General features: G+C 49.0%; 1 protein-coding gene across 2 annotated transcripts in view; it reads left to right on the top strand.

The window, feature by feature from the left end:
* Positions 1 to 5,508: 5,508 nt before the first annotated feature.
* Positions 5,509 to 13,026, top strand: part of FHDC1 (FH2 domain containing 1) — a 41,414-nt gene continuing 33,896 nt past the window's right edge. The window contains exons 1-2 of one of the 2 annotated variants that reach the window (XM_059175297.1): positions 5,509 to 5,705; positions 11,611 to 12,254. In XM_059175297.1, coding sequence (XP_059031280.1) covers positions 11,748 to 12,254 — 507 coding nt within the window. In that variant the 5' untranslated portion in view covers positions 5,509 to 5,705; positions 11,611 to 11,747. Of the gene's footprint in view, positions 5,706 to 6,748; positions 7,191 to 11,610; positions 12,255 to 13,026 lie in introns of those variants that run through there. The other variant, XM_059175306.1, reaches the window with a different exon arrangement.

The following is a 13,026-nucleotide window of genomic DNA, read 5'->3' as shown; positions in this document are numbered from 1 at the left end:
TGTGGCCAAGGCTGTCAAAACTTGAATAACAGCATTTTCACCAAAAGGCTTACCCTGCTTCTCCAAAATTGGTCCATTTGAGTTATTTCTATATACCTGGCTTGAGAAATACTAAGATGGTAATTGTTACAGGCTGGTTTGATGATTTGCTATCACACGGAAAGTATTTGCCTTCTTAAAAATAGAAGCTGAGTGCAAAAATATGTTTATAATGGTCCTTACACTAAGTACAAATTCAATGTCCAAGAGGAGTAAAAAGGGCTTTACAAATCGCTAAGTCCCCAACACATCCTCTTGCCTGCCTTTAAATGCCCTACAAAGCCTTGTACAATATGCACATGTATTATTTCCTCAGGGAAACACACACACACACACACACACACACACACACACACACATGCACACACACCCCCACCACCACCACATACCAAAATTGTTGATTCCCTGGGTTTCTGTTTGCTGACCGCCTGTCCAGTGAGTGTTATGGTTTCAAATTACTGTTTGCTCCGGCTGGGGCTTCTTCAAAGGGTAAACAATTTGAAACAGTTAAAACCAGTAGCAAAAGAAATTGGCATCTGACGTCCTCTTTAACTTAATTCTTCTAAGGGAGACGCACATATTTGTTTTTGATGATGGGAGGCGGAAAGAAGTGATACACTTTCATGTTATATTTCAAAGGTATTTTTCTCCTCAAACTTTGAATGTTACAACAGCCAGACCCTATATTGGTCATTCATACTGATCAGTTCTATAAGCACTGTAGAAGTTATAAACTAAAAAAAAAAGGGGGGGGGGTTGCTGAGCTGAGGATTTTCTGGGTGAGAACCTCATTGATGTGTACAGTATTTCTCCTGTATCCGTCTCCACTTCCATCCCTGCCCCCAAAACACACCCACACACACATGTGCACACACACACACACCTTAAAAGGGAGCAAATGAACATTGGGCTCTAAGAGGACAGAGACAGCAGGAGAGAGGTCATCGGCTGTCTAATCGCCTCATTCTTATATGTTGGTAAGCGGTGCCCGTAATCTCTCTTACCCTCAAAGAAATCAGGCACTGCTGTTGACGAAGTACCTGTATTTACTTCTGGCCAAGGAAATGCCTGTTGATGTCACCATGGATATCGACATCACATGCATCCCATGTGAAAGCATTTTCTTTTCTTCTTCTTCTCCTTTTCTTTTCTTACTTTTTTTTTTTTTTAAAGTAGCCTCCACACCCAGTGTAGAGCCCAAAATAGGGCTTGAACTCACGACCCTGAGACCAAGACCTGAGCTGAGATCTAGACCAGATACTTAGACGATTGAACTACCCGGCTGCCCCTCCATGTGAAAGCATTTTCTATTTAAAATGTTCAGAAATCGCTACTTAGCACGCAGAGAAAAAGTTTCTCCAAGGATCAGAGCCTAGTTATCATTTACTGTACTTAAAGGCAACTTACTATTTCCATTTCTTAGCCTGTGAAAACGTTTTCTCAGCTCAGAGTTGTTTAGAAAACAACAGCAGTCCAGTGCCTGAATTCTTTTTTTAAAGATTTTATTTATTTATTTGACAGAGAGAGACAGCCAGAGAGGGAGCACAAGAAGGGGGAGCAGCAGGCAGAGGGAGAAGCAGGCTCCCTGCTGAGCAGAGCTGGATGCAGGGTTCCATCCCAGGGATCCGGGGTCATGACCAGGGCAGAAGGCAGATGCCCAGTGACTGAGCCACTGGGGCACCCCTGGTGTCTGCCTTTTGTCAATAAGATACTTGATGCAGATTTGCATTCATAGTGACAACAGTTCTGTTGATTTTCCTTATTTTATACTTTTCAACCTTTGAAGGGAACAAGGAGGTCTAGCAATTTCTCTTAGAAATGGCTGTTATTAGGAGTGGTGAGTCTTGGTATTTCTCTGCCAAGTCTGTTTAACTACAGAGCTGGTAGACTTCATTTCTTCCGATTTCTTCCGCAGTTTTCCGATTTTAAGAGCAAGGGCACAGCCTATAATCTAAATACACAACAACTGATTTCATCAGATATATTTTAAGAAGAACAAAGATTAAGTAAGTCTCAGTCTGCATCCCTGAGAGAAAGGAATTTAAAAACCAGTTTGATGCCTCAATCCTATGCCGGAGGGGACTTGTTTTAGGGTGTCCCTGTGGTTTCTTAGAGGGCCCATGAAGTCAGCTCAAGCATTAGACTTCTTTCTTAAGCAAAGAAGCCTGTTTGAGAACCATAAGGCATTTTTAGGATGGATTCTGCAATTTGATAGATTTGGGTTTGATGGTTTTGTTGAGGAGCTCCTAATGACAGATTCCAATACGAAATGCTTGATGTAGAGTAAACCACAAGCTTCTCAGGGCTGAGGAAGAGAAGCTGGAAGAGAGAAAATGAACAGGGCAAAGGAAAAAAGAGCAATCTGGAAAGGAGAGTCTGGGGAGAGGGAAGACAAGCTGCAGACCGAGAAGTTCTTGGGCAGGTGTTGGAGCCGGCACCTGTGGGGCCCATGGCTGGGGCCACACGAAGCTAGGAACACACTCCAGAGAGGTTCGGCTGGCCAGAAGTTCACACTGGCCACACTGGCTGCTGCTCTGGCACCCCTGAGGACACAGCCGCAGCTTCCTCCAAGCCACAGATTCCAGGGGCTGGGCTGACTTTGGGCACGCCTGGTTTCAGGAGTCTTGCCAGCCTTCCCCCCAGACAGGGCTGCTGGTGTTTCTGGGGTACAGACAAGAGGCTCACCTTGAGGCCCCAGCACAAGCTCAGGTGAGACGAGATTAACAATCAGTGTATTAATGTATGAAGACCAAAGAGTCTTCTAGATTCATACCCATGAAGACACTGACTCCATTTGAGAGTTGTGCCCTGTGCTACTCAGCCACCTTTCCGCCACCTAATAGGCACAACATGTCAAATAAAAGCCAAAGATGAAGGCCGGTGCATTCAGCCAGCAGTGCTGCTTGGGTGCAACAAAACAGTTCAGACCACAGGAGGGGAAGGGAAAATGCAGCCAATGTCAAATGGAAGATCGCCACTTTCTTCCCGTGGGCACATATGTGAACCTACCGATGCTTTTGAATGGGTAGCTCGTGTGATCAAATTAGACTTTCAGAACAACACTGGCTTGACAGCAGAGTCAGGGAGAAGAGGAGAAAAGGAGAAAGGACACCAAAGCAGTAGACACAGGAGCCCAATTTAAATTCTCTAAATTAGAAAATATAGAACGGTGGATTTCTGGGCTTGGTAGGAGAATCCCATGTGATGCCTGCTCCATGGCCAACAGCAAATAAATATCAGCTCCCCGATCCTCTAACTGGGGAGAGTGGACGTGGATATAAAGTACAGAAGTAAGAGACATGATTTGTGGAAAGAGCAACAAATTCAGAGAATACTTAGATACAAGGAATTCAGAAGACAAAAAGAACCAGAGGAAAGCCGGGATTTTAAATTTTAAAAATCAGGTCTTTTTCAAGATTGATTTTATTTATTTATTTATTTATTTATTTATTTATTATTTGAGAACGAGCAAGTACAAACCTGGGAGAAGCAGGCTCCCCACAAAACAAGGAACCTGAATTTGGAACTCGATCCTAAGACCCTGATCATGACGTGAGCTGAAGACAGACGCTTCACCAGCTGAGCTACTCAGGCACCCCTAAGAATCAGGTCTTAAGTAAGAGGTATGGGTAGGAAAGTGCTAGTTTTACGAGAAAGATGAATTGACCTTTGGACATTGAATTTGGACCTGAGATATTACAGCGACAATGTGGATTTGAGAGGCACTGACCTAGAGGTGAAGTCAGAAGTGGATTTGCCTTAGAGCTGGAGTTTTCCTGCCCCTCACTCTCCTGGACACTTCCAAGGACATACACTTAGTGGTGTGTTTATAAGTTATTGGTTTTCTTTAAAAAGCTCCCTCAAGAGTTATACAAGCTTCAGGCCCTACAAAATCTGGACCCTTCCAGGTTCAAGTCAGAAGACGGAACCCATGGGATAATGGGAGACAGAGTTGGAAGAATCCATTTACTGTCCTCAAAGGACAAAAGGGTTCAGCAGAGGAGGCCAGAGGGGCAGAGAGAAGGCCTGTAGGCCAGACTGCTTCAGGGAGATAAAAAAGACTCCGTTGACGATGGGTCACTGAATTTGACTCTTCAAAGAAGTGGCTCATTTGAAAGTGCATACTTAGTACAGTGTGTGGGGGGGGGCGGTTTGGGGAGGTGGGAGCTGCTGAAGAGAGGGAAGTGTGCAGTGGGTGCAGACCCTTCATCTGGCCAACCCTCCAGAAAAGAAAAGGAAAGGATACCATTCTGCTCCTCACTTGTGAAATTCTTCATTCAACTTTTGCCTTTGCAATCCATAATCCTTTGGGATTAATATTAACTTCCTGAGCATGGATATCTTTCTCTTTTATTACATTTCCCACTCCTTGAGGTTTTCTCTGGTCTTGGCTGGATCTACTCCTCACGTATAATGTAAGCCTGGTCTACGGCTAGTAAATGGGCTGGCATTAATTTTGTTTATTGCTTTTGTTATTTGCTTTGTTTTTGTTTTTGCTCTAATAGTTTCACTTTTTTCCATCCACATGGAGAACGAGTTGTGGGAGTGCAGGGGTTGAAGACCTGGGGAGGAGAGACCGAAGTCATCCGGCACCAGAGACTGGAAAACTGTGGTCTGTTATCTGTTAACCAAGTCAAAGGTAAGGATGACTTCATCCCCACCCAGGGCGCCTCTCCACCCCTGCAGCTGATTTCCGACCGGCTGGTTTGCCGAGGAAAGGTTTTCTTTGACTGTGTTTCTCACTGCCTGGTTTCACAAATTATTTGGGCGGCGGGGGGGGGGGGATGCGATTAAACTGTTCCCCCGTTTCTTCCTGTTAGTCTCTGGACAGCCTCCGTTCATGCTGTCTGACTTGCAGTGGATTTTTTTCTTTGCTTTGCTTAAATATAATTGAAAGAGCCCTGCTACCATCATCACCGAGGAGAGTTTAAAAAAAAAAAAAAAAAGTAAGAAACCTACAGGTGGCAGGACCCAGAGAAGAGGTGACTTTGGGCAGCTCCCGCTCAGCTGGGATTTGGCTTTAAGAGCTGGTACATTCCCCCGCTACAAAGCCTGCCTAGTACTCCAGGGAGAAACCAGCGTGGGGCAGAGGGTAGCCTGGCGCGCGCGCCTATGTGTGTGCGTGTGCGCGCGCGCCGAGGGTGTGCGTGCAGGAGTGTGCGTGTGCGCAGGGGAGGGTGGCGGGGAGGTTGCGGCAGAGGCAGCTTGGGGGAAAGCACTTGCAGGTTCGGAAGCGGCTTGGCGCCTCCCCTCGTTGGTTACACGAGGATACCTGGCTCTTCTTCACACTCGTACTTCGCTGTTTCCCGCCACCCCTACTTCCCTCGGGCGCCTTCGGGTGCGGGAGCAGCGTGCCCGCTGGCGTCTTCCAAGCTCCTGGGGCCCCGGATAGGTGAAGACAAGCGCCGCGGCGCCGACGCCGGCGCTGGAGGGTGGGAGGAGGGAAGGGGCTGAGCAGGAAAGGGCGTGCTGCCCTTTGCGGCTGGCTGTGGGAGCGGGCTCGTCTGCAGCATTGTTACCTGGGGCAGCGGCTGAGCCCCGCCCCGCGTCGCCCTGCCCCCTCGCCGTCCCGAGCCGCCTTCTCAGGCTGCAGAGACCCGGCAGAGGCGTTGGCACTGGGAGCCTGCGGTGGGGATCCAGGAGCGCGCGGGGAGCGCGGGCCGCGGGTGAGTGGGAGCCGGGTGGGCGAGGCCGGGGCGACCGCCGCTCGGGGGGAACCGGGAGCTGGACACTCCCCGGCTCCAAAGGGCCAAGGGCAGGGATCAGCTTGGACCCCGGGCTGCGGCGCCAAGTCTCGGCTGCTTTCGAGCCTCCACGGGAAGGGCTGGGGAGGTTTGCGCGCTCCCTCCGCACCCACTCGGGTGACTTTGGTGCTTGCACTACCCAGACTGCAGAGGACAGCGATAGGTCTCCTGAGGCCAAGACGCGCGGCTCTGGACCCGCGTCCGGAGAACGAGCTAGGGCACGGGCCGCCTCGGGGCTGGACCAGGGTCGGCTAATGGAGCTTTAGCTGCTAAGATATTTGGATAAACCGCGCCGCCACTTGATCCCCGCCGGGTCCAAGAGCGCGCCACTGGCCAGCGGGGAGCCAGGACTTGCCGCTCCCGTGGGTGCGGGGTTGGCGAGGACCGCGTCGGGTGATGCGGACCGAGGACAGGGCGGCTCTTGCCCCTGCAAACTCGTCCTGGCCGTGCGAAGTTCAGATTGGAAGTTTCGCCGTCACATTGTCGAAGTTTGGGGAGGAAGCGGGTGGGCTGGTGGATGAGCTCCAGCAGCCACGGTGCCCCCAGCTCCGGGACTCCGGGCTCTCGGGTTTTATCCTCCGACCAAACACCAGGAGTCTCCCCTCTACTTTTTTTTTTTTTTTTTTTTTTTTCCTTTTTGCCGGCTCTCCCTGGCTCCCATCTGCTGGCCCGCAGTGCGGCCGCGAGGCTTTCTCCTCCGCGCCCGGGATCCAGACCCCGGACGTGGGGGAGGTGTCGCCGCGAACGTTCAAGGATCCGGCAGATCCCAAGTCCGCGAACCAGGAGATCCCCTCTTTGGCTTCCAAGCACTGAGATAACCTTCCCTTGTTAGCCTCCGCAGCCCACCCGGCTTCTGGAGCTCCGTGCGGCCGCGGGTCCGAGGGGCGGGTAACCAAGGAACCGCACTGGGCTGGTGGGGGGGGGCGGACCCTAAGCCTGGGTCCTCCGGGCAAGGGGGCGGGGCGGGCGACCCCCCACCTCCCCCCTCCGACACGCCCAGACCCGCCCGCCTTAGGGGCCCGGGGAGGGGCGAGCGCCTGCTGCGGCAGCTCGGCTCCGTTGCGCTCCAGGACCGCGGGGCGCTCGCGGGAGACGGAGGGTCCAGTCCTTACCCGGCGTTTGCCCTTTCGGCCCCGCCTGTTCCCGCACGGCCCGCGGCGGCCTCTCTGTGGAGCGCGCCCTCGTCCCGCCGCGGCAGCCGCCGCCGAGCCTGCGCGGCCGTGTGGGCGTCTATCTCGGCGGCGCACGGGCGCCCGCTCCCCCACCGCCTCTCCTGCCGCGGCGCAGATAAGGACGCGGCTGGGGGCTCGCGCGCGGCCGCCGGACCTCCCACTCGCCTCGCTCTTGGGGACCCGCGCGGACGCTGCGCCCCCGAGCCTTCTGTGCGGCCCATCCGGGGCCGTTTGGGTGAGTGGCTGGGGCGGGACCCAGGACCCGGGGCTTGGGGGCGGAAGGACGCGGCGGATCGCCGGACAGTGCTGTGACCTAGGAAAACTACTTGGCGTCCAGACTTCTTGAAAGCAATCGTGTCCCCCGGTACCCCCACGCCGAATTTCTTCAGGACCTTGGATCAGTTTTCAAACATCTGTTTGCACAGAAATTGCCCCCAGTGTTCGGCCGTCTGTGACCCCCTCAACTGACCCACAGCTGTCTTCCTGGAATGAGTGGCCGGCGCTTCCTTCCCTCTCTTTAGAGCATCCTCTGGCGCTCGTGCGCTCCCCCCACCTTGGTTTGGGGACCTTGATAGAAACAAAATGCACGTTCAGAAACCAGCGTTCTCTCTCTACTCTCCGGGTGTTGCGCTCGGGGGCATCCGTGAAGTGTTTATGTTATGCTGCGGCTTAAATACGCTGACTGGAAGCAGTCTGGGGTTCTCTCGCCGCCGCGTGCAGTGCCAAGGAGGAGGGTTGGATGCTGCCGGCTCTGGTTCGACTGTGTGATTGACATTCTGGGTTTAACGATCAAGAAAGGTTTTGAAAGATAGGCGGTCGGGGAGGGGCTTTCCCCGGGGGAATTAGTGGAGGGCAAAAATTCCGTATTTCAGAATCGCCTGTACCCTCGCCTCCCTCCTTTGTCCGCGGTCTGCTTTCCAAACCTGGCTTGTTCTGCCCCCGTTTGTCGTCGGGAGGGTGTGGGCCAGGCCTTCCTGCCCCCACCTCATCTGTGACACAAGTCAGAAATGAAAGGGAAAGGTTTTCTGGAGGGTTTTCCTTGGCCTTCACTTTTGATTTTTGTTGACCTAGAGGGTGAGCGGGCAGCTGAGCCGTCAGGCCCCACTAACCGTCTTTCAGGAAAACCTGAGCTCTGAACGGACTTACAGGAGGAGCTTGCTTTCCTCCTAAATGTACTGAGAAAGGAAACGTACATATTCTCTTATCTTCCCTGTCACTCACTCTGTTCATGTTTCTAACACCATGAGCAAAGCGAGAGGTCCTCTTTGAATTCCCTTAGGAACATTTGCATTCTAAGACTTATTTTGGCCAATCAGCTAAAGACTAGAGACATGGCCCCAGCATGTGAATTAAAAATTTAGTTCAGTGATGCTCTGTTGAGCTAAAACCTCTCTAGAGGGTTGGTCTCTCAGACACACCCCTGATGGCTCCTGTTTAGCACTCCGGGCTTGAAGAGTTCTCATCTTCAGAGCCTTACCGTGACAGCTCTGTTTTACTCAGGGCTGAACATTTGTCAGCCTTAGCAGCTGTCCTCCCTGCTGCTGAGGTCCCCAACCTGTAGGTGGGATGTTAAATACAAACCTGTCTCTGGCTGCCCTGACAAGGTGGATGGGACCCTTGACATTTTCCAGACAGAGCCAAGATTAATTCCATTGTTCCTACTGGCAGTTGGCAGCTGTGAGAAGCAGCAAGCTTTTCAGGGCTACAGCATTACCTGTGGGCTAGCACACTTGGAGGGTATGCGTTTGCATCTTTGCTGGGAACTGTACCCTAGTAAAGGAAATGTTCTTTGTTTATCCTCCGTTTCAATATGTTATGAGACTGTGGAAAGGGTTAGAATGTCTGTCTGCACTCTCTTTTTCCTGTGCCTCTTTGACACTGGAAATCCTGCCCAAAGGAAAAGCCCTATCAAAGCCCTATTGAAGCCAGTAGTAAAAGCATTAGCATCTTAGCTAATCATTGCTGGAGAATTTATTCATTAGAAGCTGCTGGGGGCCTAGGACCCTTATTTGTTACCCTGGGAAAAAATGAGCCAGACAACATACCAGTAAAAGTGTTGTAAATTTCATTTTGTTCTTTGGACTTTTAAAAATAACATTCTTTCTCTAGATGGGGCTGTGGTTAGAATTATAGCCTTATAGCCAGTGCCTCACTAACACTTGTCACTTTTTACTTTGACAAGCCTTTATCTTGTACTTCTTGTGTGCAATGCGTGGTACTCAAAAAGACTGGCATCCTTTGGAGCTTTAGTGTCAGAAACTAGTGCTGGTTTGAGTGTAGAGCCTTTCTCACTCTCTCACACACACACTCCTTATTTGCTGTGTGAGTTTTAATGGCACATCTGTGGATAGACTTAACGCAGCACGGAGGGAGTCCCTGCTTTCTAGGATGGAGACTTTTTAAGGTTATCGCCATTCTTAACGGGAATAATCTGTAAACGAGTCAGCATATCTGCAGTTGGAGGTGAATTGGAGGATTAGCAACTCTTCAATACATGAGATGTTTTATGTACAGAAGTATTTTAAACTATGTAAGGGTAAACAGCCAAAATTACTTGTACAGTCTTGAAAAAAGAAGAGTTCAAATGTAAGTATAAACTGTAATTGACAATGAGTCATTGCTTAAGGGGTGCCAGCTATGAAAACAGCCTAGTTATGCCCCTAATGGTAATTATGCAAACTCCTTTTAAAAGCCAGTTGCATCGCAAGTGAACTAGAAGTTAGCTTGGATAAATAATTTCGGTTTTACTTTCTAAAAAATTATGCAGCGGGGATGGCTACACAGCACTGCAGATGTACTTAGTGTCACTGATACACAATTATAAATGGTTAAAATGGTAAAAAAAAAAATCCAGTTAGCTGACAATACTGTCTCCTACACATGCATAGTTTTCAAAAGTTAAATTTTCATATTTCATAAAAACATTTGTGCTTGTTATTATTTATTTATTTATTTATTTGGCAGGGGGAGGGGCAGAGAGGGAATCTTAAGCAGGCTCCAACATGCCCAGCATGGAGCCCAACTCGGAGCCCAACTCGGGGGTCGATCTCACAATCCTGAGATCATGACCTGAGCCAAAATCAAGAATCAGATGCTAAGTGACTGAGCCAAGCAGGCACCCATGTTCTTATAATTTAGAGATAGCATAATATATAATCACTGAGTTTTGAAGAAGGACAAAGCTAGTAACATAGAAAGCAAAGAATAGGACTATTAAAGGTATTTTTCTAGCAGCCAGGAGTAACTTAACATTTTATCCATGAACCCAATACATATTTTAAAGAAAATACAGTACCTGTGAAAGTGAAGAGAAATCATATGTACATATGACACTGGTTATTGTTAATAGTATCTTGGTACATGTATTAGCTCATTTATTCTTATGCAAACCAATGGAACAATATATTTTTATATTATAGATAAGGATGCTAAGACATAGGTTCAACGGCCTCCCTCACCTCAAACTGCACATCTAAGAAGGAGCAGAACCGAGATCTGAGGAAAAAACGGTCTATTTCTAGAGTCTCTGCTCTTATTCCCAAGGCAGTCCTGCCTTTTATACATGGTTCTGTGTAAAGCATTTCATAATATTTGAATTAGTGCTATCAGACAGTTTACACATTTTCCATTAACCCGTCCTTAAGTCTGAAGAAATGTAGTTGTTTTGACCTCTGTTTTCACATCAGGTCCATAACAACTCAGTGCCAAAAACAAACATTTCAAGGCCAGTAAAAACACAAGCCAGAAATATAACTCAGTGACTGTGTGGCTCAGGTATAGATGTGTGGCGGGTATTAATGCGAGCAGCATATCTTTGTGTGTGTGTGTTTTCTCTGCTGAGAGTGTCACAGAAGAAGCCAAAGAGGTTGGTGTGAAGTTCTGGTTGTTTCTGCAGAGTGGCTTAACTAGAATCTAAAGTGATAGCCATTGGCAGCAATGAGAGAGGTCATGGAATGGATCCCAGCCTCCTAGTTTTACAAAGGACAGAACGGAAGTCTAGGGAGGTGAAGTGACTTGTCTAAAATGTAAGCAGTAAAGTTTGATCTGAGCTACAACATTTAATCTTCACACCTAGTGTTCTTTTCTCTGTTTGTGGTGAGCAGGAACATGGTGGCCCTGACTCTGGGGGAAAGAGTTTGGTTGCTATTTTATCATTTCCAGATGCCCTGCCCCATCTCTGCAAGGCAGAGGATACCCTTTGACCAAGTGACCGGTAGGGAACATGTCCACACAGGAGAAAAGCAGGGTCGTCCACAACTACCTAATGCTTCAGCCATTTGGGTAATTCCCCTAGGGCTTGGGTATCCATTGCCTAAGGAAGAGAAGCCAGTTAGGGAACAAGTAGTTTATTCATAAAGTGAGCGATGCTTGCAGAACCTATAGCAGGTTCTCAATAAATACGTGTTTTATTGATGAATGGAAGGTTTCCAGGTTGGGTTTGTTGCTGCTGCTTTGGCAGCATTTCCAGGCAGTAAAATTTTGTCTGGTTCACATTTAGAAAAGTATTAGTCCCTTTTTATGCTCTTTTGGATATGTTGCCTCTCATGGATTGTAATACCCAGCCGCCGCAGGAAGACCGGCGCTGGGCTCTGAAGGGAACTAGCTGGCATTCAGATGTTTTCTTGTACCAATTTAAGGTTGTTTTATCTTTGTAGGTTTGGAAGATGACACACAACCCTGTTGCCTTTTTCTCTGGCAGCCGACCAGTGAGTGAAAAAGTATGACACAAGTTTAATGTTTGTGTCTGCTTCCCTAAGGCCAAGAAATTATCTCCTTAGAAGGCAACAGTACTATGCATGTTATGAATTGTGTCTCCTTGGTCAGCGATAAAGAAAATGGGACCATCACCACGGCAGCTGGCTTCATGATCCGGGAAACAGCACCGCCGAGGCCTCCTCCTCCTCCTCCTCCTCCCCCACCCCCTCCACCTCCATCTTGTCCCTATTCAGGGGAGGGCTTTCCTCCCTCTCCTCCCCCTCCCCCACCACCTCCACTCCCCGGGGGGCCTCCACTCCCACCTCCCCCTCCAGGACTACCCCCATCTTCTCACCTGAATGGCTATAGCCACCTTGGGAAGAAAAGGCGGATGAGAAGCTTTTTTTGGAAGACCATTCCAGAGGAGCAAGTACGTGGCAAAACCAACATCTGGACTTTGGCTGCCAGGCAGCAGCATCACTACCAAATTGACACAAAGACCATCGAGGAGCTCTTTGGACAGCAAGAAGACACTACTACCAAGTCTTCCCCTTCTAGGAGAGGAGGAGCCTTAAATTCATCCTTCAGGGAGGCTAGGGAAGAGGTAAGAATGGATTGGGTTGGGGCGGGGGTTGGTATAATCCTGCACACACTGCATTGTTTTGTGTTTGGAAGGGTGTGTACATTTCTAAACTTGCTAAATCACTGAGAAATAAGATAATGCAAGTACATGTGCTCTGGAAATGATAGAAAAGGCCTTATATGATGAGCTTGAGCTGACTAGCAGGAAAGTGTAAGAAGCGTGCATGCCACATCCTCCCAGACATCCCGGTGGATTATGACCTCAGGCTGAGAACATGCTATGTGGGGCCATCGTTCTTTGGCCTCTCAGCACTGCCCTGTCTCCAGCACATCTGCTGCGGTTTCCCCTGGTGGAGCAGTTCTGCCGAAGTCCACATTGTTAGTCTCTGTGGAAACAAAAACCCGAGTTCCTGAACTCCACAAACTGAGATTAACTGGAACTTTCTGAGACAGAATGCCCTTTGTTAAAGACACCCTTAACTAATATATGTCTTGAAGATTTTATCAGTATTTTTCCCTCTAATTTTCCTTCCCTAAGTGTTAGAAGGGAGCCTTCATTCCTCAGAGCTCTGGATTGAGCCGTGGCCATCGTGGAATAGAGATTTCCAGAGAGTTCGAAGCGTAAAGCTGGTTTTAGGTGGATTGCCTAAGAAACATTTCCAGTGAGCAGTAAATGCCTTACACTGAGAACAAAGTAAAGCTGGCAGGTTATAAGAAGTTCACCTCGAAAGCATGGCTTCAGGGCTGCCAATAACCATATATTCTGGAAACTGAGTCAAAACATGCATTTGAAA

This window comes from Mustela lutreola, chromosome 1 (assembly GCF_030435805.1).
Source record: "Mustela lutreola isolate mMusLut2 chromosome 1, mMusLut2.pri, whole genome shotgun sequence".
NCBI lineage: Eukaryota > Metazoa > Chordata > Mammalia > Carnivora > Mustelidae > Mustela > Mustela lutreola.
Note: the sequence above shows the minus strand (reverse complement) of the source record. Positions and strands in the feature narration are given on the sequence as shown.